The sequence below is a fragment of the Heptranchias perlo genome, chromosome 18 (assembly GCF_035084215.1).
Source record: "Heptranchias perlo isolate sHepPer1 chromosome 18, sHepPer1.hap1, whole genome shotgun sequence".
In the NCBI taxonomy this organism is placed as follows: domain Eukaryota; kingdom Metazoa; phylum Chordata; class Chondrichthyes; order Hexanchiformes; family Hexanchidae; genus Heptranchias; species Heptranchias perlo.
The window spans coordinates 16,103,863-16,129,842 of record NC_090342.1 but is presented as its reverse complement, the minus strand read 5'-3'; the positions used below and the strand labels follow the sequence as shown (position 1 = coordinate 16,129,842).

The 25,980-nt window shown below is 39.2% G+C and overlaps 1 protein-coding gene across 2 annotated transcripts; it reads right to left on the bottom strand.

The window, feature by feature from the left end:
• Positions 1 to 1,991: 1,991 nt before the first annotated feature.
• tmem19 (transmembrane protein 19) lies at positions 1,992 to 17,698 on the bottom strand. 2 transcript variants are annotated; one of them, XM_067999442.1, is made up of 7 exons: positions 17,465 to 17,698; positions 17,094 to 17,240; positions 15,142 to 15,255; positions 12,375 to 12,512; positions 10,038 to 10,292; positions 4,881 to 5,090; positions 1,992 to 4,251 (listed from the first exon to the last, which is right to left on the bottom strand). In XM_067999442.1, the coding sequence occupies exons 2-7, from the start codon at positions 17,179 to 17,181 to the stop codon at positions 4,079 to 4,081; spliced, it is 978 nt and encodes a 325-aa protein (XP_067855543.1). In that variant the 5' UTR covers positions 17,182 to 17,240; positions 17,465 to 17,698; the 3' UTR covers positions 1,992 to 4,078. The 2 variants fall into 2 exon arrangements, with proteins under 2 accessions (XP_067855543.1, XP_067855542.1); XM_067999441.1 differs by having other exon boundaries at positions 17,431 to 17,506.
• Between the last annotated feature and the right edge of the window lie 8,282 nt (positions 17,699 to 25,980).

Here is a 25,980-nt window from a genome sequence, read left to right as displayed (position 1 = left end):
CTGTGGCTGTGTCGAAAAAAATGAGTTGGTTTATATAGAATGATTTCAGAGCCGAATTATGTAACCGAATACAGTCCTAGATATAAACCTAGATCACAGTTAATTTCGCTTACAATATTATCATACATTGATTTTGTTGAATATTTTACACTACTATTGTATGCCAATTTGGTTACATTACAAAATAATTCAAATAAACTAGGGTTTAAGCCTGCCCTGGATAAAATTATGTTGGATTGGGACATTATTTTTCTCTGCAAATGTGATTACTTGCTCTTATATGATCGACTTCTTTTACGCTAGACCTGCAACATCACTTTTCAGCAAGGTGGCAGCCTTGGGGTGTCAGCAGCTGGAAGGGACCCCAGATTTCTGATGCATCCAAGAAGGTGCTGCTGGCAGAAATGAGGGCCAGGAGGGATCTTTTAAACAGGGCAGGAAGTCCCATGAAAGAATGGTGCCAGGCTATCTGGAGGGAGGTGGCAGAGGCAGGTGTAACCTCCACCACCCTAAGAACTGCCACGGTGCTGAAAGAGGTTTAATGACCTCACAAGGGTGGCCAAGATAAGTCGAGGCATGGGTGCCAATATCCACCCACTACCACTAATACATCTTCATATCCCTCCTTATCTATTCTACTCTTTCTCTGCACCTGGGTGTCAAAGAAACTCACTTCTGCAAACGGCAACCTCTCCAAACACTCAAGCATCTTCTTGACTCAAAACCAGTCTCTCAACTCAGTTTGCCTGCCACAAAGGCTTTTGCTAGTCTTCAAGGATACTTTGTTTAAAGGGACAAGGCATCTTCACCTCTCATCATCATGGCATGTATGAACTCATATTGGGGAAGTCTCCGTTATACTCACAGGCCTGTAACATTTACTTCTCTCTCTTGAAAGGAAAAGATATTGTTTGAGTGCCATAGAAAGACAACAGTGGACCACTATTACTGAAAGCCCTGAGTCCCCATGGATAGGATGCATTAGACTTAATAAGCAGATGTACAGGAGAGACTGTAGGAGAGGCGAGGTTGGAGGCGCACTGGCTGCAGATTGAGGATACCAAAATAGGGACATGGTAAACTGTAAAAAAAATGCAGGAGATTGTAAAAAGACAGACCGTTAGTGGAGTGGGCAAATTGGTGGCAAATGCAGCTAATATGGTGTAGTACATTTTGGGAAAAAGAACAGTAAAAGGAAGTATTTTCCTAAATGATAAGATTCTTAATAGAGTGGAAAAAATAAGATGATCTAGTAGTGCAGATACATTGACCTTTAAAGGTGGAAAGGAGGTAGAAATGGCCATAAAAAGACAATTGTGATTCTGGGTTTTATACATTGGGGCAATGAATATAAAAAGCAAGACAGTAATGTTGAACCTATGAAAGAAATTGGTTAGGCCACAGTTGACTATTGTGGGCAGTTCTGGGTATTCCATAATAGGAAAGATATTAGAGCCATAGAAAGCATACAGCAAGGATTGGCTACAACTTGGAGTAAGTTGTTAAAGTTATGAAGAAAGGCTTTAAAATTGATTTGAAATATTGGGACTTTTGTCACTGAAACAGAGAAGCTTGAGGAGGGAATCTGATAGAAGATTTCAAAGTTATGACAGGTTTTGAAAGGGTAATAGTGCAAGATAGTTCCCAGTGGTTGGCAAATTAGTACCAGAGGGGCATATACTCAGATCTATCACTAGAAAAATGAAGAAGTTAATCACTTTTTTTTTTAAACTCAAAAGATTATTGGAACATGAACTGTATTACCACAAGTGGCTATAGAGGCATATTTTATAAAGAACAGGAATTGGTTAAGAATATAAAATGATATGGGGAAAGGGATTAGATAGCTCCAGTTGAAAACCAAGCACTGTCATGGATGTAATAGGCTGAATAGCATCCATATATGCTGTAATATTTATGAACCTATAATTCTAATGGGATTTAATCTCGTAACTTCTTCTTGTGTATATACAAATGTTATTAATTGGACAGAAATGATAAATTTGTTTTATTTCAGATAATTGAAACTATTTTGTAGTTGCACATTTAAACAAAATATTGTCAAAGATATTATCAAGGCTGCATCCATCTCAAAAAAAACTTGTAACAATTTTACACAAATAAAATTACACACATTGGAGAAATAATCCAGATATATTATCAAATACATCAAAAACAGACTGAATATTCTATTGCGATATTGTGTCACAGTGTAATGCAAAATTAATTCATATTCGGAACACTACCTTAATCGGATAAAACCTCTTACACTGAATATTTATCCAAATGTCATAGAAAGCAGACGTTCTATTAGCACAGAATAGACTTCACATCAACTCTTTTATACATTATATGTAATAGTTCAATAAGAAATGCAAATCAACCCACTTTTGTAATTTATACGTCATACTTAGTTTTTAAAGTCTCCATATAAATCATACTGTGTCAGCCTTATCTCAGTGATAGCATTCTTGCCTTCTGAGTCAGAAGGTTGTAGGTTCAAGTCCCATTCCAGAGACTTGAGCACATAATCTAGGTTAACAATTCAGTGTAGTACTGAGGGAGTGCTGCACTGTCAGAGATGCCATCTTTTGGATGAGACGTTAAATTGAGATCTCAAGTGAACATAAAAGATCATATAGCACTATTTGACAAAGAACAGGAGATTTCTCCTCATGTCCTGGCCAATAATTATCCCTCAACCAACATCACCAAAAAGAGGTTATCTGGTCCATTTATCTCATTGTTGTTGGTGGGACTTTGCTGTGCCACGTTTGCCTAAATTACAACTGTGACTACACTTCAAAAAAGTACTTAATTGGTAATGAGGTCCTAAAGACACAAAATATGCTATATAGCAAATTCTTTCTTTATAACTTTTCATAATATACTTCCAGATAATTTAAACCTAAAATCAAATATCCAGCTTCGTAAATGTTCGATTTTTAATTTATTGGAGTCGATATGAAGGATGTCCAAACTGCAGCCCACGTGCCACATGTGATCCATGAAACTCAGGCAACTCAATCCTACTTATGTTTATATTTCTTATTTGCTGTTTGCCCAGTTTAAATTTTTGGGGCTGGTGGTTTAGTAAGGGCTGTTTTCAGCAGTGTTACCTCATTGGTGAGTAAATTCTAAATCTAAATACCAAGATTTGTAAGTATCAGCAACTTGAGATAAATTCAAATTAATGAAAATATGAATTTAAACTTTATATGTGGTCACAGAGGGTTTACGAATGCATTATGAAGTGATAAAGTTTGGACACCCTTAGTTTGTATCTTATGCATAATTTTATGTTCCAGTGTATTAACTTTGTTAAACAGCAAAAGTACAATATTTATGCAAATTTACTCCCAGGAGAAGAGGACAATGGGGCCTTGATAGATTTCTACAGGTATGAAGAATTTGGATCCAAGAAAGTTCTTCTGTCAGGCACAGGATTTAAGGATTAGAAGACATAGTTTAATGTTATGAAATTTAGGCAGCATTTGTTTTAGTGAGAGGGCGACAGAATTGCGAAACTGATTATCAGTAGGGATGGTAGAACAGAAAACCATGGCAGGACTTTAAAAAAAAATTGGATGAATTCCTATTAGGAAAGGAGATATAGGGCTATCAGTTCCAGAATCACCGTAAGCAAACGAACGCATGGTTTGGAAGAGTCGGCTAGATGGACCAATAGTCTTCTGCCTAAATAATATATTACGTTACTATGAAAAAGAAAGAGCTGTTACAAAACGCAAATATGTTTTCTGCTTTAGGCATTTCCTAAAGGAATGTTAATATAAATCTAACAATATCCATAGTAAAAAGCCCAGTTCACTGAGAAGTAATGTATGATTAAAACTAAGCTTTTTGAATGATGAAACCAAGTAATGTGTCCAAAGCAGCAATAATTAAACCTTCAAAATAAGATTCCGAGGAAGATGTATCTTTCACTTCAACAAAATTGAACTGTTAGAAGTATTTTAGTGCATTTTCATTTTAATTCTGTCACCAATTCCTGTTAGTGCAATATTCATACGCAATATTTCATGCTAACAGATGGTCAGTATATTCCTTTGTAATTTTTTTAAATTGCTAATTTCCTTGGCCAAAAAGGCCAGGTCATTCCTGGCAGCAGTAGAGCAATAAGGATGGCAGAGAAGAGATTGACTGCATTGTTATCCAGGATAGGTTTTCCTGATATGTGCCTTCCATTCGGAGTAATGTGATTAACAACCATCCCACTGTCTTCATCAAAACCTTTAAGGACACAAGAATTGTAAACATTCATTAGAACCAAGATTACATTGCAATTATGTGCAAAACAAATATTTCTGATCTGAACTCCAGTTTTGTACAATTTACTATAAGTAAGCAAGCTGCACACTTAGTATTTACGCTTAGGACTTGAATACAGTTTTAAATTACTAACAAAAATATGTTTTCTATTTCAAATAGCTCAAACTGTTAAGCATTGTATTTTTGAGCAGACAACTGTATTCGAGTTGTAGGAGTGCCTGTAAACTTGCCACCTTGGTTTGGAAAGTGTCAACTAATTTGCCAGCCTGTTGAATGAGGCATAGAATTGCAAAGCAACCAGATGGTGCAATTTATTAACACACATGTAGTGGTAAAGCACAAGTTCATTGCTGTAATTTTTTTGGCTAGGGAACAGTCAAGGAAGGGGGAAATTCAGCTCCATCCCACTCAAGTAGCACTATTAATTGGTCAATTCCAAAACCTCTTTCAGTCAGAGCATGTGTGGGAACAAAAATACTGCTGTTATAAATCCTTATTTTCTTCATCCCCTTATTTTCTTCACCTTTCCAACTACAATCTGAAAAAAAAGTATAGAAATAAAACAACATTTAATAATTTCAAGCACAAACCTGAATACTGCATTATGGCGCCTAGATAGGAATCCAAAATGGAACCAAGAAAACCTGCTGCAGCACCATATAAAACAATTGGCCACTGAGGTGGTGAAATATCCAGGTCCTCCACAAATATCAGCTGAGTTAGCAGGTAGGCTAATCCAATAGCCGTTCCACCAAGTAAACTTGATACAAGACCCACAAAGGTAACCCCTCCATTAGTTCCTGAAAGAAAGTACCTCCTTTTAGTAAGTGAAGGTTTTGTTCCCAACATTTAACGATTTATTTGTTTAACTAAGAATCTCTTTCTTTTTCTCCTTGGATATTTACATCCACTTAACATTAGCATTTGTAATTCTACACACTAACTTAGAAAACTAACAGAAACCAACTAATGGCTCCAAAATTGTTGATAACTGTAAAATAGCCATGAATCTAGATAGGCTCATTGAAAGACATGTGAAAGCAAGCAATTGCACTGAAAGTGTCAAGGGACATGGATGTTATAACTTAAGCATTCAGTCATTTGTAGGAAAAAATACAAGTATTTTGCAGCAGTGATAGATTGAGAAATTTCTAAAAGGGGATGTGACAACTGAAGATGTGAGATTTATTTGTTAAGATTTCTGAAACATGACCCCCTCCTCCTCCCCCCCCTCAGAAAGTGTTTTTTTTGCTATTACTTGGTGCATTTTCCAGCATTTGAGTCTATTGTAATTCTGCCTTTCAAACCAAAAATAATTTATCCTGGGTTAGAGATATTTTAGATGTGGAGAAAGCAGTTATACATGTTCATTGTCTGATTTATATCAATTAGTGTTAATTGTATTCAGGTGGTGGGTATCAATTGGGATTCTTTTTTTCTTTTTATAGGAGAGCTTAGCTTGGGTGTGGTATGTGTGTAAGGGGAACCTCTGTGAATAAAGGCTTGGGAGCAACTAAAGACCAGGTTCTAATATTCTATCCTTCACCACATGGCTATCCAATTTTAACAATACAGACTTTAAAGGATCAGTTCCTTCTAGAAGAAATTTGACCCCAAATAAACTATGCTGAAATATTTTACAACAGGTGCCAACATCCTTAAGGCGGCACCATTTTAGCCACATGCACTACTTTTAGTAAAAAATGCGACATACACTCACAATACAAGTAAATGTACTTCGCATGTATATTTACTTGAAATCTACAACTCAGAAACGTGTTAAGTAATTCTACATAACATCTACCACTTCAGTAAGCAAGGCAGTAAAGCACTCAATCAAAAAACACTCATACACTCTGCTTTTCGCCCTATCATTTCACCAACAAACGCACAAAAGATTAAAGTATACATACATACGCCATGTGAATGAGTATTGAGATCACGTGCCAATAACTGTCTAGTAAGTAAAAAAAATTAGTAATAATCAGATTCCAATTAGCCACATATGGCTATTGGACAACACTGAGATGGAAGAACAAGCATGTATTTTTCTGTACAATTTTTTGGAAAGTGCAGGTACCTTGCACAGAAAAAATAAGCTGAATACTGGAGATCTCCAGACTGAGCTTCACCAAAAGCTTTGCATAAACTATACAAAAAAAAGATTATGTTAAATGGATTTTTAAAAGTAAGTTACACATTATTCTACTCTTCTGAAGAAGTTTTTGAATTACAATTCTTGTTTCAAAATAAACTTCTTTTCAGATCTAAGGGACGTAAACATTAGAAGGATTCTCAAGCATATGTTCAAATAATGTAAAAATAAAAAATACAGAAAAGTAAATCTGATGAATTGCACTTTGATTGGTGAGTCTGGGAGGGTCAGGCTGATAGTTTAATGCTAGAGCTATTCTGTTACTGGTGACTGCTCCACACTTAACTGTGCACGAAGAGTCCAGCACACCAGTCTCTGGAACCCACCTACTGGAAACAATATTAAATCAACAGCCTTTGTTCATATTTTGGAATATCCCATTATGTTAATATACACAAAAAATAACCCATTGGTACAGTGGGCAAGATGTAACGTTTTGCAAAATTGTTTCCATGTGAAGCTCCTTGCATTTTTCTACAGCTGCAACCCATGTTTTGCACAACCCTATCAAAATAATTAAGTCATAATTCAAATGCTATTTTGATTTACAAAGACATAAAAAGTTGTTTTAATACCTATATCTATACCAGCCTATTTGTTGTGGTATCTCTTCGCCACAACCCCCTCTATCCCACTGGGCACAAGAACCATGAGACAATTAAGTCAGAGTGATTTATGGTTGGCTCTGTTGAGTACAAAAACTGAAGTTTGAATGGGGCTGGCTTGATGCAGACTTTGACCTGCAAACACACACACAGCAGACACCGGCTCCAAAAGCTGACTGTCTACATAAAACACATAATTAGCATGTACTGTATGCATGATAGAGGCTAAAGGAGCAATATAGTATAGACAATAGTAGATAGGATACACCATCTTATCCATTCTGTTCTCAAAATACACTGAAATGATATTTGTAAGCAAAATAATCATAGCTGGTCACAAAGCTCTATTGGTTCAATCTTGTGTGAATATTTTGGTTGGTCAGTTGTGAACTTTTTATTGTCGTCTCTTATACTTCATCTCTAGGTTAATCACAGACTAATATTAATGAACTATATGTCCTCCCCAAGTGAGAGCAAAGCTGCAAATCTAAAAATAAAAACATAAAATACTAGAGATACATGGCAGATCTGTCAGCATGTTAGTATCTTGAGTCAAGACATTAGGCCAATTTCCCAATATGCCTGGCAGACACTTGTGGCTCCCTGCCAGAAGTTTGAACCCAGGAAACATTCTTTTTTCTGTGAACTAAATTTTTACACTGATAACAAACTCAAGGTTTTTTTTGAAAAGCAATCCATTTCACTTTGTGCCAGCATCTACACCTTCCTGTTCATTGCAGATAATCTTGATACAACTTAGCTCGTTATTTTTCTAGATTTTATTACAAGGATAGGAATGTGCAGGGCTGCAATTTTGATTTCACTGAAATTAAAAGTTTATTTTCAGAATGAACTACCATGTATCATCTCACCAGCAATTTTTGGAAGATGCAAGATTTCTGCAGTGGACCAGCCTGTTAACAGTAGCAATAGTTTCTCAATGGCATAATTGCAACATGACCTTAGGGTCTGCAATTCCTGATGCCTATACGATCCCAAGATTTTGGAATTCATCTCACAAATCCCAAATAGAGATTGGGATTGTGGTTTACCATATGAAGATATGGTGACTGGCTAATCCAAGGGAACCAAAAGATGAATACACTGAGCAGTTATTACTACAACAGATGTCAAAAGGCTGCTGATTGTAGGTAGTAATCTTAGCAGCTAGTAGTTTGCCACCATTACACATCACTGTCATATGTCTGCGATACTATCAGTATTCTGCTAGGAGGAGATTCCTTCACTAAAGAAGGCAAGATCAGACTAGAATTCCCAACATTTTGTTCCAATGGTAGAAGTATTAGGCTAACATAAAAGATTTATAGTAAACGGTGTCCTTGACAAACAGTTTCTGTGAAGCCTATCCAAAATGCTGAAATCTCAGCATTTTTATGCTGCGTTTCCTGGGATTTTTCAGTCATTAAAATGGCTGGGCTCCCCTACACAAAAGTAGATAATAACGCTCAGTGATATGATTTTTTTTCCCCCAAAAGTGGGGGGGGGGGGGGCAAAAAGGTAACCCCCTCCACAACACCATTGTCCAACTAAGACACTGGGCAGGCGACTTGCTCTCAGCCTCTGCCTTATGTCAATCACTGTGCATTGCACAAGAACCAGGATAACCTGCCCTCTGGTTTTCTCACCCTGTCAAGAAAGCACCACAAATCTGGTCAATACCTCCAGCAATGACAGTTGAAATCAGGAACTTGCTGTGGGAAACAGCAGAGGGAAATCCTTGTCGTACAACTAGGGTTCCCAGATCAACAGGGATTTGTATTTTGGACAAGTACCCATGCCAGCTAACAAACAGCAGTAATTAAGAAGGAAAAACATTCCCTTAATGTTAGGTAGGGGAATCAATCCAAATCAGAGAGAGAGATAGACATGCCTGTGAAATCAGTAGGGCCAGAACTAAGGCGGAGATCTTAGTATTTTTGGTTATAAATACATTGTACTTTATTGTATGCTTCAATGTGTCATTTCATAATACAAACTAACTGCAAATAATAAATTAATTAGGAAGCACCTCATCATTAGCAAAATGCAACAAGTTGTCACACATTTTTGTCTACACCTTTCTCTTGATTGTAATTTTGCTCTGCACTTAGAAAAATATCTAAACCTAAATGTACCCAAGAACTTTTAGGTAAGTGATTCATCAGGATCTAAGACACTTGTACTCCTCTAGCACAAGGTGTGTTGACACACCACCACTCTTTTTGCTGATGAGTAACTATGAAAGGATGTGTAAAAGGATTTCAAAACAAATACCAGTGGACTGAAGGCTGGGGTATTCAAGTTTTTGTTTCTTCATGGGCTATATAGGCATGCACCATGAAATCTTAAGGGCTACATATAAAGTTTAAATCCATGTTCCATTAATTTGCTATATCTTAGGTTCCTGATACCAACAGATCTTGGTGTTTTGATTTAGGACCAATGGGGCAGCAGCACGAAGAATAGCCCTTTCCAAACCTTCAGAGCCACAAAATGCCAAACTACCAAATAAGAACTATAAAACACAAATAGAACTGAATTGTGTGGGCTTTATGGGCTGGATTGCCAAGGGGCTGCATATGGCACATGAACCAGAGTTTGAACACCACTGATTTAAGAGGGTGGGAATTTTGGTACCAGAGATGCTCTTGCAAGATGTACTGGTGAAAGAGTTTGGTACAATTTGTAGGAAGCCATCAGGTTTTAAAATGTCAATCTTGTAATTTGGCACAATTTTTAAAAATTAATATCACCCATGAATTATTGAAATAATAATGTGCTATTTTAGAATCAAAGAATCAAAATAAGATTAGGTTTCAAAAATTTCTACAGAATTCTTAATTTATTATTCATGAAATTTGGTGGAGAGAATTTTTCTGCTTTTACAAATATCATACATTTTCTTTGAGTCAAATAAATATTACACAATATCTATATGGGAACTAACTGAACTCTAGCATCTTTTAGAAAGCATTGTGGATTCTTACCAATGGGAACCTTTTCCCAGGTGGTTATCAGCCTTGGTTGCTTCTTGCTGAAGACACTTCCTATCTCTGATGCCCAGGTATCCCCTGAACTGCAAGCCAGAGCTCCCAGGAGAGACAGGCACATCCAAGAGGCAGTGTATTGTTTTGAAAAATCAATTGCAACTTCTCCTGGCCCACTTTCAATCATATAAAGTAAGGCAAGCTCTGTAGGAACAGCTCCATTACAGAATACCTGTATCCAGTTCCTCTGGCCACCTGTAAAAAATTATTGGCATAAACATAGATAAATCATAGATGAAAATACAGATACAGAGAAAGTAATTGGATGAAAATGCTCATCCAAATAGCTACTAATGTGTGTATGCACTGAATCTCATTTAGAAATAACATTCAGATTTATTTGCAATTATTCAAAATTATAATAAAATGGCGTTCGACATGCTTAGTTTCCAAGACTGGATTCAATTGGGTAGATTTAGGCTGCTGTGGTTACAGCCACACTTCACATACATAATTTTTCTCTTCAAAATTAGAATGGGCTTTTTTATGAACACTTTGTACCACACTTAAATATAAAGTGTAAGTTTTCTTTGTTTTTCTTCCTTTGCATTGGCCCTCTCACTTTTTTCCCCCAAACTTTTTATTATTCACACTCAGCTTATTTGTGCTCCTTACAAAATGGAGTGCAATAACAGTAATGAAAATAAAAGTTTAATCACCTAGAAACTCATGAAACATCTTTTGTCCCTCCTTGAATTTCCCCATACATACATAGGCACTTCCTCAGCTGAGACGATGGGCTTTTTCAAAGCCTCCACCTACTAGCAACCGAGTAATACCTCAATATATTGAATTTTATAGTTCCAGTCAGCTAGTTACAAGGGGGTAATTTTAACCTAACCTGCCTGGTGGAAAACTGACAGGATCAGACTGGCTGCCTGTTTTACACCCCATCGTATTTTATTTTCCTCTGAAGGCTGGTTCTGGCCTACTCCTGCTCACCTGGCTCTTCAACCAGCTTCCAACTCGGTTACACATACTATGAACTGCTTTCCCAAACCTGGTCCCACTACAAATGCTGTGGTGAACTCTTGTGTTACTCTCCATTGCCAGTCTACCATTCTCCTGCTCTTGAACTTTCAGTCAGCATCCAAATGGTCAACTGGAGACTAGAAGTCAAATCAGTCAGTGCTACCCCTATCTATACCACTCAGTTCATCTGTTTGATAGTGGCATACTCAAGTGGCATAGGAAACATCTGATCTGTACTGCTGTCTTGTTAGTGGATTTCTTCATTTTTGTTTCTCTTCCCTCACTTGGAGACTGAGGTGTGAGGGTTGAAATGCTCAAAGACCTGGCTGTTGGCAGAAGTGGAAATTGGCATGGAGACTGAAAAGAACAGCTTCTTTACTCGTTCCTCCAAACAGAAGCATCAAAATAGGTTATTCTAAGCAGAAGTACTTAACAGACTCATATGTGTTATTTAATGGAAAAACATACTCCTGACACAAACCAAATATGTGCAGTTCTGACGAGAGGAGCTTGTGTAATCAATACTGTTTCCAACCAGTTAGGAAGAACCAATAACACTACATTGCGTTTTCTAAAAAAGACACATCAAAATCACTGGTTCTGTGACTCCTGTCACATAAATACAAGCTTCGTCATCCTCTAGTATGATGTAACCAGTATGGTCATAAGTGTCCTGAGAACAACTTGTCAATATCTTCACTGATAAAGTTTTTAACATTTAAAAACTAAATTAAATTTTAAACCAGTAAAGTTATGAACATTGAAGATGTGGCTGAGAATGTAGTTGTCTAAGGACAACTTGCAGTAATATAATGCTTTTAATGTAGTAAAATGTCCCTGGGAAAATCAGAGATGAAAAACAGACAAGAGTTTGGGGAGGAGACCAAAAACAAGGTTGAAGAGATAGGTCTTGAGGTTTCCAAAGGTAGCACCCGAGGTAACAAGGTGAAGTGGTTTAGGGAAAGAGTGAGTGTGGGGCCAAGACAACTGAAAGCCCAGCCAATGAAGTTGAAGCAGAGGAAGGGTGAGATGGCAAGGAGGCCAAATAAAAATTGTCACACCTTTCACTTTTACTATGCTGCAGTTCGGTGAATTGACAAAACAAAAGTCAAGCAAATTGTACAGAAAGTGACTGTTATTTGGTTATAATTATGGTAAAATGTAATGTAAATACTTAGAGTTTACAGATAAAAGTAATTGCAATAGGTACAGATAGAAAGTGCTTTCAGGTTTTCTATTTATTTGCTTTATCGAGTAATCAGCTGGAGTGAAGTTGGTTTTTGTTTTGTGCATAAAGGACATTACCTTCCTTATATTCTGCATCCAAACGCTTCTTCGCTTCTCCCTTCCATTTTGTAAGTTTTGATGAGCTAACAAAAAAAGTTAGCAACGCAGCGAAGAAACTGAAGTTGGCAATTGTAAGGATGAATCCAACAATCAACGCTACAACAAAATTTGTAAAAAAAATTTCACTGTCATGCAAATAAACTGATTTTCCCTGAAGAATTCTGCACTAAAGAGAGATGTTCTATGTTGACATATGCATAATTATTAAGAAGGAACATGGCTAAAAATAAGACTGATAAATTTGGAAAATAAGAACAATGTTGGGCAACTACTAATGCACAGTACTTTTGGAAACAAGAATTGCTCTTCTGCAAATGTCAATTTCAAGTTTCTTCTACCCTTAAACCATACATAATGTACTGTAGCAACAATTTGGACATCCCACAAGTCACCTTTACTGCATATGGCTGTCAGACAACTTTTCTCCACATTCCTTCCAGGGAGTTTGCCCTTCATGTACATTTTGAAGTTGGAATTTATGGAGAAGATGCAATGTAGATTCACTAGGATACATAAGGATTGAGAGGATATATGAGCAACTTGAAAACCTTGGGATACATTCACAGAGAAGGTTAAGCGGAGATCCGTTCGAAGTGTTGAAAATTCTGAAAGGGTTTGAGGGGATAAATAGTGACAAATTATTTCCACTGGTTGCTGAATTGGTACAGGTCATAAATTTAGGATTAATATAAAAAGGAACAGAAGGGATATTAGAAGACTTTTTTCTCCACACGAAAGCCTTAAAGGTTATTTAAAGACGGAATACCTTGCCACAAGGGACTATTGAAACTGAGCCAATCACAAAGTTTATGATGGAATTAAACACTTGAAGAAATTTAGGCATGATAGTCCAAATGGCCTCTTCCTCTGCTCTAAATAACAGCCTCAGCCTCCAATTTCTCAGTTCAGAACAGGAGTAGGCCATTCAGCTCCTCAAGCCTGTTCCATCATTCAATTAGATTATGGCTGACTGCTATAAGAGAAACAAAATGTTGACATACAAATGAACTTGCATTAATATAGTGCCTTTCACATCTTCAGGATATCTCATAGTGCTTCACAACCAATGAGTTACTTTTGGAGTGTGTCATGGATTCGTTTGTAGACAAATACAGCAGTCAATTTGCAAATATGCTGAAAATGAATGTAACATGATGCATTTAGGTTATGAATCAGATTCTGGACAGTGCACAGCATCACTGGAAAAACTGACATGAAGAAAGGCAGTTATAATAAAGATGTTCTACCATTATAAAATACTTTTTCACAACACATTTTATAAGTCACAAACTTTAATGGATTAAACCAAGCTTCAATTTAGTTACCATGTGATGGAAAGTAAGTCAAGGCGTCAAAAAACATGAAAAAGATTTTTGTTTTAGACTATCAATAAGAACGGATGTGCTGCATCCGTTTCTTTCAAGAAATTAATGGTGTGTTTACAATACATTTTTTGGGAACTAAATTTTGTCCCTATTAAAAAAGTTGGTTGGGGGGGCGGGGGGTGGAAAAAGGGTGGTAGGTACTAATTTGTTATCTTTATAAATCAATCACAATCAAATTAGACTTCAATTTTATTGTCAGTGTTTATTATGCACTCCAGTTCCTGCGGTGTCCATCGGTCACAGAAGGCCTCAAGCATTCCGGCAGACACCGCGTTCTCCATTTCCAAGGCCACCCGGGCACGGAGAAAGCCACGGAAGAGAGGCAGACGGTCAGAGCAACTGCCCTCGTGGGCCACATCTAGCCTGAACCTGTAGATGGTCACCTAGCCAGGCCCAGGAGTAGACCCTCAATTTGCCCGCCTCGCTCCTCACCGGGTGGCCATAGATCAGGAGTGTGGGACTGATGTGCAACCGGAACTTGAGGAGCCGCCCCTTCAAATAGTGAAACAGGGGCGGCAACCTCTAACACTCAATATAAACATGGAACACGGACTCGTCCAGGCTACAAAAATTACAGTCAGCCTAGGAGTCCGTAAAATGGATTAACAGCCGGTTTGTGGGCACTGCTCCATGGAACACTCAGAAAAGGGTTCACAGAGTACAAAAGCAATGAGGTTATGAGAAATTTGGTAAGCCACAATTATAAACGGTATGCAGTTGGGCACTCCATTATAGAAAGGGCATTAAAGCCAATAAGATTATACAGTTAGTTTCATCATGATGCTGTATAAACTTGAGTTGTATTCCCTTGAGTTTAGAAGATCGAGTTTGATATAATTGAGGTGTTTAAAATTATAAAAGGATTTGATAGAGTAGATATATATAAGCTATTTCCTCTGGTGGGGGAATCCAGAACAAGGGGGCACAATCTTAAAACTGGAGCTAGGACATACAGGAGTGAAATCATGAAGCACTTTTTCACACAGGAGATAGTGAAAATGTGGACTTCTCTCCCCCAAAAGGCTTTGGATGTTGGGTCAATTGAAATTTTCACACAATGGACTGATTGGCCTCCTTGTATGCTGTGAACTTCTACAGTTCTGTGGATAGGATCAGTGTCACTCTAGGGAAGACTAAGTAAGAACATCAGTTATGGGTGGGATCCAAATTTTAGTGTCCTAATCCAGTGCAATACTATAAACTGTACCAGGCCACCTAATGCAGTTTAATACCACACCATAAATTAGATGGCATAACAGGAAACATCTAGTGGCCACGTAATAGAAACAGAAAACATAACTAATTTATCAAATTTTAATATTTTACAGTTGGAACTTTACCTCCTATAGCTCCACTACGATCAAGACTTTTCTTCTTTAGTGCATGTGAAGTAATAATTAGTGGAACTAACACAGAAAACAGCCATCGCCAGGGTGACACAGGTCGTAAAGTACCTGTAGAAAGAAAAAGCCAATTCACTGACTGCCTCGTGGGATTATGAGATATACAATGATCAAGCCATGAAATCAGGATTGGATTCACTCATTTTCCTCAGGAGTAGGTTTTCAGCAAGTGTTACATTATAAAGACATATTATGTAACCACCAAATTATCATTATATTTATCAGGATGACAAGATACCTGCTTTCAATCATTTTCTAAAATTATTGCAAGTTATCCTTTTCACTATAAAATACCCCTTTCATTTTGACATCACAACAACCACAATACATCATGTATGTGCTGCATACCAAGATGGAGGATGGTAAGGAGAGGTGTTGCGATGCTGTGCATTAATATCCAGGAATGACATAAGTTGAAGTATTTGTAGATATATATGTCCAGTGCCAAGAAAAAAAAAGTATGTTTAGCTAAGCTGAAAAATGTCATCTTAGCAACTCTAATCACAGCAAGGCCATATAAAATTAAAAGAGAGCATTTACCTACGGAAGAAAATTTGAGAAGAATTGAAGACAAACAAGAGAGCCTGAGAAAGATAAAGCAAAAAAGCAGAAAGTGGGGGCTTTTTTTTTAAACACTTCTGTCTGTTTCCTGGCATATGCTACCAACATGCTGGCAACAAAAGTGGGTTACACAGCTTCACAGTCCCATTACTCACAACAAAGCAATTCCTGGCTGATAGACCCTCTGTTGATTTTTGTTTTGCTGCTAAATTATTAAAAGGAATGTGACAACAGTAGCGTTTCTTGGACAAGAAATTAATTCTGCAGATAAAGAACACAAAAAGTGTAGTTTATGGGGAAAATTGATTTGTAAAATATTAAGATAAAAGAACAGAATAGGTGGCCAGAAAGAAAAAGTAGTCTCAATTACCAATATTAAACATCTTTTATATCTAATGAATTAACTTGAAAACAAGTAGGAATGACAAATGAGCTTAATTATGTAAATCTTTATTTCGTGTATGTTTTGTTACACAATTAAACAGATGTATTAAATGCAGATACCATCGCAATGTTGTCAGCAGGCTTAGTATATAATATCGATACCATACAGGGGAAGTATTAGCTTAAAGCTAGGATATTTCGCGTACAACATTCTTAATTCATCGTCTCAAACTGCTCCGACCACTACCATCATCATCGACAGACTTCATCCTGGCGTTACATTGTTCAAAATGTTCCCTCCATTCACGTCTAAAGTTTAGAAGGGCATCATTTATAAATGGTGCTGCCTACTATTTTCAGTTCAGTTGAACTGAGTTTGAATATTTAACATACCAACCGTCATGCTTTACTAAAACCTAATGCTTTATACATTTTAATTAATCGCACTAGATTATAAAAGATTGTTCTTTCTTATAAAGGCAACTATTGTTTATAATACATTTATCTTTTAATCAATTACACGTTGTACAAAGTACTGGTAATGAAATGAGAGTGCATTTACAAGCCGACTTTAGAATTGCTATGACATGATAGGATCTGCAAAGTGAACTGCAGATCCTCGACTGCAATGTAAACATGGTCTGGGACCAAACTTTTATCGTGGCATCAGAACATCACGAGGCTTGAAAACCAAATTCAGAAAGAAGAACTGAGTACCGGTTGGAAGTATGAGTGTAAATTGGTTCTTCAAACCCGCAGCAAACTAGAGTGATTCGCCACGATGTGGTGTCAGCCCCTTTAATAGATGAACTGACCGAAGGGATTATCAAATAGTTTTAAAGCAATCACATGCTTTATATCAAACACATTTTATGACTAGTCCATGTAATAAAATGGGTTTTAAATTTGTGCCAATACACACAAACACAAAACAATCCACTTACCATAATAAGTACTTGCAGTCATGGACACAATCCAAAATGACAACGATATGGCCACTATCAAACTCAGGATAACAATATTTGCTATCATGTTTACTAATTCTTCGTATGAAGGGTCCCGGTGAATGATGCGTACGTTCACAAGAGTACCTAAAAACAGGAAAATAAACGAAACGCAGCTTTCTATTAACTAGCGAGAATTAATAAACCAGACAACAGACTGCGCGAGTCCCTGATCCTTTTATAAATTGTTTTAAGTGATGGTTACAACTGCTCGGATCAGATCGGATCGGACTGACGAATTAAAGCGGAGCGCCCATTCAGCCTGTGCTCACAATACCTCTGCTGGTCCCAGTTCGGAGAAACATTATTACCATTTTCCTCGAGGGAGCTCCCGCTCACTGCGAACAAACCGATGTGGAGAATATTTATATTTATATATATATATATATATACACAGAAGGTCCAGCCTCTCCTCTTCACCCGTACATCAGACTCGGAGACAGTTCAGGTCACACCCCCTCCTGGCCCTAAACCTGATAACGGCCCCAACTCGCATTGAATTATTGCAACTACCGCCCTCAAATGACAGCAGTTCCCGGAAAAGGCATCAGTTACTTCCGCCAGCCAATTTCTAACCAATGAGGAGACTGTAACTGATGGGGACTAACAGAGCGTCCTCCTCAGGCCCAGCAGTGCAATGAAAAGAACTTGCATTTAAAGGAAGACTTGCATTTATATGGATCCCTTCACGACCTCAGCACGTCCCAAAGCTCTTTACAGCCAATGAAGTATTTTTTGAAGTGTACCTTCTCAAGGGCGATTAGGGTTGGGCAATAAATGCTGGCCTTGCCAGTGACGCCCACATCCTTTGAAGGAATATTAAACAAAAGCACTGATCCTTGTGGCACTCCACTAGTTAAAGCCTGTCAACCTGTTTATCCCTACTTTCTGTTTTCTGTCTGTTAACTGATCCTCTATTCATGCTAATATATTACCCCCAATCCCATGAACCCATATCTTGCGTAACAACCTTTTATGTGGCACTTTATCGAATGCCTTTTGAAAATCCAAAAATACTACATCCACTGGTTCATCTTTATCTACCCTGCTAGTTACATCCTCAAAAAAATTCTAATAAATTTGTCAAATGGGATTCCCCTTTCATAAATCCATGTTGGCTCTACCTAATCATATTATGTAAGGAATCTTACAACACCAGGTTATAGTCCAACTGTTTTATTTGAAAATCACACGCTTTCGGAGGCTTTCTCCTTCGTCATCCTTGACTCACCTGATGAAGGAGAAAGCCTCCGAAAGCTTGTGATTTTCAAATAAAACAGTTGGACTATAACCTGGTGTTGTAAGATTCCTTACATTTGGTAACCCCAGTCCATCACCGGCATCTCCACATCATAATCATATTATGATTTTCTAAGTGCTCTGATACCACTTCCTTAATAATTTCCCAATGACTGATGTCAGGCTAACTGGCCTGTGGTTCCCTGTTTTCTCTCTCCCTCCTTTCTTGAATAGCAGGGTTACAATCCGCTGGGACTGTTTTAGAATCTAGGGAATTTGGAAAGATCACAACCAATGCATCCACTATCTCTGCAGCCACCTCTTTTAGAACCCTAGGATGTAGGCCATCAGGTCCAGGGGATTTATTGGCTTTTAGTCCCTCTAGTTTCTACAGTACTTTTTCTCTACTGATATTAATTACTTTAAGTTTCTCACTCTCATTAGCCCCTTGGTTCCCACTATTTCTGGTATGCTTTTCGTGTCTTCTACTGTGAAGATGGATACAAAATATTTGTTTAACATCTCTGCCATTTCCTTATTTCCCATTATAATTTCTCCTGTCTCAGCCTCTAAGGGACCAACGTTTAATTTTGCTACTTTCTTCCTTTTTACATAATTGTAGAAGCTCTTACAATCTGTTTTTCTATTTCTTGCTGGTTTACTTTCATATTCTATTTTCTCCCTTTTTATCAATTTTTTGGTCATCCTTTGCTGGTTTCTAAAACTCTCCCAATCCTCAGGCTTATTACTCTTCTTGGCAGCATTATAAGCCTCTTCTTTTAATCTAATACTATCCTTAACTTCTTTGGTTAGCCATGGATGAAACACATTTCCTCTGGAGTTTTTATTTCTCAATGGAATGTAGATTTGTTGAGAATATTGAAATATTTCTTTAAATGTTTGCCATTGCTTATCTACCGCCATACCTTTTAATTTATTTCCCAATCTACCGTGGCCAACTCGCCCCTCATACCCAACAGATCTGTGCCGGTGTTTATACTCCACACGATTCTCCTCCCACCTTACTTCATCTCACCCTATCAAGATATCCTTCTATTTTTTTCTCCCTCATCAACTTATCTAGCTTCCCATTAGATGCATCTATGTATCTGTCATTAGGACAGTGCAATTTCATGGGGTCCTAAGCCAGTCACCCCTTCCACCATGTTCTTGTGTCTTTGATTAAAAAAAAAGAGCTTGTGACAAAAATGAAGCATTTTTGGTTTATGATGTATCATGTTAACTTTTTTCTTCTGTCATGGTAGATACAGGGTAAAAAAAAAATCAGAATCACTCACAGAAAATGGTCCAGCTGGTTTTGATACACCAGACTAGAAATTATGCTGGTTCAAGATATACAGGGTAGGGAGCCAAGCCATTCAATTCAAATCAACCTGAAACATTAACCCTACCTTCCTCTCTCCACAAATGCTGCCTGACCTGCTGAGTGTTTCCATCATTTTTTGTTTTTATTTCAGATTTCCAGCATCTGCAGTATTTTGCTTTTTGCAAGCGTTCTGTGTGCTATGTTTGAACATTTTTATGTTTAATTGACAGCCCTTTTTGAGTTTTAAAGATACATGTTTAAATTTCCTTTCTACTGGTCATTTTTTTTTTGATAAGTATTTCTCAGCCTGTTTTGTTAAAATTAAGTAGTCTGTCTGAAGGCATCAAAGAAAGACAGGTTACAGAGACTCTGTGGATGGTCAGTAACCAACCACCAGGTAAGGAGGGCATGTTAAGTAACCAGTAAACTGAAATGTAATGATGAGGGTTTTGTGTTCAATCTCTGGGATTACTACAAACTATCTAGATAACGAGCAGGTAAAGGCACACTCTGCATCACAGGAAGTGAGAGCTTGCCTATAGGAGGGGTGTGAAACACTGAATCCAAAAATGTAACCGAGCTTTATTTATTAACTAAGTATTACAAAGTAGCATTGTTAGAGAGTAAGAACTTTGACTGTTAAATCCTACCCATTCTGGTTTACAAGAATCCTGAACATTTAGATTTTTATTGCTCGATTACACATATATTCTATAGTTTATGGAAGTAAAATCTTTCTAATCAACAAGAACAACCTGCATTTATGTCACACCTGTAATGTAGAAAACCCTCCCAAGGTGCCTCACAGAGTTGTAATCAAAAAAATGGATGCCCAGCCAAACAAAGAAATATTAGGAAGACTGGCCAAAACCTTGGTCAAAGAAGCGAGTTTTAAGGAAGGACTTAAGGGAGCAGTGGGAGATGGAGAGGCCGAAATGTTTAGGCCTCTCCAATGGCGAGGCAAAGGGAGAGGGGGGGGGGGTTGCACAAAAAACCAATGTCAGTGCAAAATAAAGTTTGGTGGTGGGAGGTTGTAGAGCTGGATGAGGTTGTAGAGCAGAGTAGCGATTTGGGTAAAAATAAGCAGAGTGTCAGGAAGGGACAGAGAATTTAACAAAGATAATAGGGCACTGGTGGCTAAGGTCACATCAGGGAAAAATGGTAAAAGTTAAAATTAAAGGCGCTATAGCTGAATGCACGAAGCATTCGTAACAAGATAAATGAATTAATGGCACAAATAGAAATAAATGGGTTTGATCTAGTAGCCAGTACTGAGACATGGTTGCAGGGTGACCAGGTTGTGAACTAAATATTCCAGGGTACTTGACTTTTAGAAAAAATAGGCAAAATGGAAAAGGAGGGAGGGTAGCCGTGATAATAAACGATGAGATAAAGACAATAGTGAGAAAGGATCTTAGCTCAGAAAATCAGGATGTAGAATCAGTATGAGTGGAGCTAAGAAATAACAAGAGGCAGAAAACACTGGTGGGAGTAGCTTATAGGCCCCCTAACAGTAGGGATAGTGTTCGACAGACTTTAATCTTCATAGAGACTGGGCAAACCAAATTGGCAAAAGTAGTTTGGAGGATGAGTTCATGGAATGCATTTGAGACAGTTTTCCAGAACAAAATGTCGAGGAACCAATCAGGGAACAGGTTATTTTAGATCTAATATTGTGTAATAAGACATGGTAAATTAGTAATCTCATTGTTAAGGATCCTCTGGGGTAGAGTGATCATAATATGATGGAATTTCATATTGAGTTTGAGAGTGATGTAGTTAAGTCCAAAACTAGAGTTTTAAATTTAAACAAAACCAATTTTATAGGTATATGGGGCGAGTTGGCTAAGGTAGATTGGGAAATTAGATTAAAAGATATGATGGTAGATAAGCAATGGCAAACATTTAAAGAAATAATTCATAATTCTCAACAATTATACATTCCTTTGAGGAATAAAAACTCCATGGGAAAAGTGATCCAACCGTGGCTAACTAGAGAAGTTAAGGATAGTATTAGATTAAAAGAAGATGCTTATAATGTTGCCAAAAAGAGTGGTAAGCCTGAGGATTGGGAGGGATTTACGAATCAGCAAAGGATGACCAAGAAATTGATAAAGAGGGAGAAAATTGAATATGAGAGTACACTAGCAAGTAATATAAAACCAGTGTGTGGAGCACCTTGGGAATTTTTTTTGCTTGAAAGGCATTATATAAATGCAAGTTGTTGTTGCAAATCGAAACCATGAGGGGTGACAGGTTTAACCAACCATAAGGAGCATTGCAGCTGAGCTTGATCGTCTTCTCACTCAATGTCCACATGTATTCATTTTCCATCAAGATCTCTAAAAATAAATCAGGAGGAAGTATCATGTCTGATTTCCCTCTTCATTTAGGAGCATTGAAATCAATTATAGTGCCCCTGATGCCTCCTGGTTGAGACCAGCTGACAGCAGACTGGGAGTTTAAACCCAGGGCTTTCTGCTGAGTATATTTCTTTTATCCAAAGTTATTCATTGAACTTATTTTCCTGTTCAAAACAGTGCTGAGAAAAATGTCCCTGTACATATGTACTAAAACTTCCTGCATATGGTGCAAAATGCCATATGCACATTATATGCTAGCAGTACGCAAACATATTTGGTATTTTTGTGATATAACGTCATCCATTCCCGTGGCACCTACTACAGTTTTTTTTTACTCGTTCATGGGATGTAGCCGTCGCTGGCAAGGCCAGCATTTATTGCCCATCCCTAATTGCCCTTGAGAAGATGGTGGTGATCCGTCTTCTTGAACCGCTGCAGTCCGTGTGGTGAAGGTTCTCCCACAGTGCTGTTAGGAAGGGAGTTCCAGGATTTTGACCCAGCGACAATGAAGGAATGGCGATATATTTCCAAGTCGGGATGGTGTGTGTCTTGGAGGGGAACGTGCAGGTGGTGTTGTTCCCATGTGCCTGCTGCCCTTGTCCTTCTAGGTGGTAGAGGTCGCAGGTTTGGGAGGTGCTGTCGAAGAAGCCTTGGCGAGTTGCTGCAGTACATCCTGTAGATGGTACACACTGCAGCCACAGTGCACTGGTGGTGAAGGGAGTGAATATTTAGGGTGGTGGATGGGGTACCCATCAAGTGGGCTGCCTTGTCGAGCTTCTTGAGTGTTGTTGGAGCTGCACTCATCTGGACAAGTGGAGAGTATTCCATCATACTCCTGACTTGTGCCTTGTAGATGTTGGAAAGGCTTTGGGGAATCAGGAGGTGAGTCGCTCGCTGCAGAATACCCAGCCTCTGACCTGCTCTTGTAGCCACGGTATTTATGTGGCTGGTCCAGTTAAGTATCTGGTCAATGGTGACCCCCAGGATGTTGATGGTGGGGGATTCGGCAATGGTAATGCTGTTGAATGTCAAGGGGAGGTAATTAGACTCTCTCTCGTTGGAGATGGTCATTGCCTGGCACTTGTCTGGCGCGAATGTAACTTGCCACTTATCAGACCGAGCCTGGATGTTGTGCAAGTCTTGCTGCATGTGGGCATGGACTGCTTCATTATCTGAGGGGTTGTGAATAGAACTGAACACTGTGCAATCATCAGCGAACATCCCCATTTCTGACCTTATGATGGAGGGAAGGTCATTGATGAAGCAGCTGAAGATGGTTGGGCCTAGGACACTGCCCTGAGGAACTCCTGCAGCAATGTCCTGGGGCTGAGATGATTGGCCTCCAACAACCACTACCATCTTCCTTTGTGCTAGGTATGACTCCAGCCACTGGAGAGATTTCTCCATGATTCCCATTGACTTCAATTTTACTAGGGCTCCTTGGTGCCACACTTGGTCAAATGCTGCCTTGATGTCAAGGGCAGTCACTCTCACCTCACCTCTGGAATTCAGCTCTTTTGTCCATGTTTGCACCAAGGCTATAATGAGTTCTGGGGCCGAGTGGTCCTGGCGGAACCCAAACTGAGCATCGGTGAGCAGGTTATTGGTGAGTAAGTGCCGCTTGATAGCACTGTTGATGACACCTTCCATCACTTTGCTGATAATTGAAAGTAGACTGATGTGGCGGTAATTGACTGGATTGGATTTGTCCTGCTTTTTGTGGACAGGACATACCTTGGCAATTCTCCACTTTGTCGGGTAGATGCCAGTGTTGTAGCTGTACTGGAACAGTTTGGCTAGAGGTGCGGCTAGTTCTGGAGCACATGTCTTCAGCACTACAGCCGGGATGTTGTTGGGGCCCATAGCCTTTCTTGTATCCAGTACACTCAACCGTTTCTTGATATCACATGGAGTGAATCAAATTGGCTGAAGACTGGCTTCTGTGATGGTGGGGATATCGAGAGGAGGCTGAGATGGATCATCCACTCGGCACTTCTGGCTGAAGATGGTTGCAAACGCTTCAGCCTTGTTTTTTGCACTCATGTGCTGGGCTCTGCCATCATTGAGGATGGGGATGTTCACAGATCCTCCTCCTCCTCCCATTAGCTGTTGAATTGTCCACCACCATTCACGGCTGGATGTGGCAGGACTGCAGAGCTTTGAACTGATCCATTGATTGTGGAATCGCTTAGCTCTGTCTATAGCAGGTTGCTTCCGCTGTTTAGCATGCATGTCGTCCTGAGTTGTAGCTTCACCAGGTTGGCACCTCATTTTTAGGTACACCTAGTGCTGCTCCTGGCATGCTCTTCTACACTCCTCATTGAACCAGGATTGATCCCCTGGTTTATTGGTAATGGTAGAATGAGGAATATGCCGGGCCATGAGGTTACAGATTGTGCTGGAATACAATTCTGCTGCTGCTGATGGCCCACAGTGCCTCATGGTTGTTTTGAGCTGCTAGATCTATTCTGAATCTATCCCATTTAGCACGGAGGTAGTGCCACACAACACATTGGATGGTGTCCTCAATGTGAAGATGGGACTTTGTCTCCACAAGGACTGTGCGGTGATCACTCCTACCAATACTGTCATGGACAGATGCATCTGCGACAGTTAGATTGGTGATGCCAAGGTCAAGTAGGTTTTTCCCTCGTGTTGGTTCACTCACCACCTGCCGCAGGCCCAGTCTGGCAGATATGTCCTTCAGGACTCGGCCAGCTTGGTCAGTAGTGGTGCTACTGAGCCACTCTTGGGGATGGACCTTGAAGTCCCCCACCCAGAGTACATTCCATGCCCTTGCTACCCTCAGTGCTTCCTCCGAGTGGTGCTCATGGAGGAGGACTGATTCATCAGCTGAAGGAGAGCTGTAGGTGGTAATCAGCAGGTTTCTTTGCCCATGTTTGACCTGAGATTTCATGGGGTCCAGAGTCAATTTTGAGGACTCCCAGGGCCACTCCCTCCTGACTGTATATCACTGTACCACCACCTCTGGTGGGTCTGTTCTGCCAGTGGGAAGGTATGATTCTGTGAGTATGGCTATGTCAGGCTGTTGCTTGACTAGTCTGTGGGACAGCTCTCCCAATTTTGGCACAAGTCCCCAGGTGTTAGTGAGCAGGACTTTGCCGGGTCAACTGGGCTTGGTTTGCCTTTGTCGTGTCCGATGCCTAGTGCTCCGATGCTGGGTGGTCCGTCCTGTTTTATTCTTATGACTTTTTGTAGCGAGTTTGGATAACTGTGCGGTTTGCTAGGGCATTTCCGAGGGCGATTAAGAATCAACCACATTGCTGTGGGTCTGGAGTCACATATCGGCCAAACCAGGTAAGGATGGCAGGTTTCCTTCTCTAAAGGACATTAGTGAACCAGATGGGTTTTTACAACAATCCTGTCGTTTCATGGCCACCATTACTGATATTAGTTTTTTTATATTCCAAATTTTATTTAATTAATTGAATTGAAACTCATGACTCCGGATTATTAGTCCAGGCCTCTGGATTACTAGTCCAGTAATTTAACTACTATGCTATCATACCCGTGGAGTATCAGTACCAGTTTGGGGCACATCAATGCAGCAGATTATAAAGACAGTGGAAGCATGTGAAGGGCTCCTGACAGCACCATGCAAAGTGCAATATTGCAGAGTTATGGGCGCTTTAGTGCAAGTTTGATTCGAGTTAAAAGTCCACTCCCGTCTCCATAGCTGAGTGGGCAATTGATCGCCCAGTTGGTAACAAACCGTGCAGATCAGGTTTTTTCTTTTTGCTCTGGGGGTGATGAAGCACATTTCAATGCATTGACGCTTTAAGGCGCAGTCGAGAAGCGGACTTCCCCGGAGCACGCGCAACCCAAGCGAGCAGCGGGCGCAGCAAGGTTCGCGATATCCTCCCCCTGAGCGCGTCAG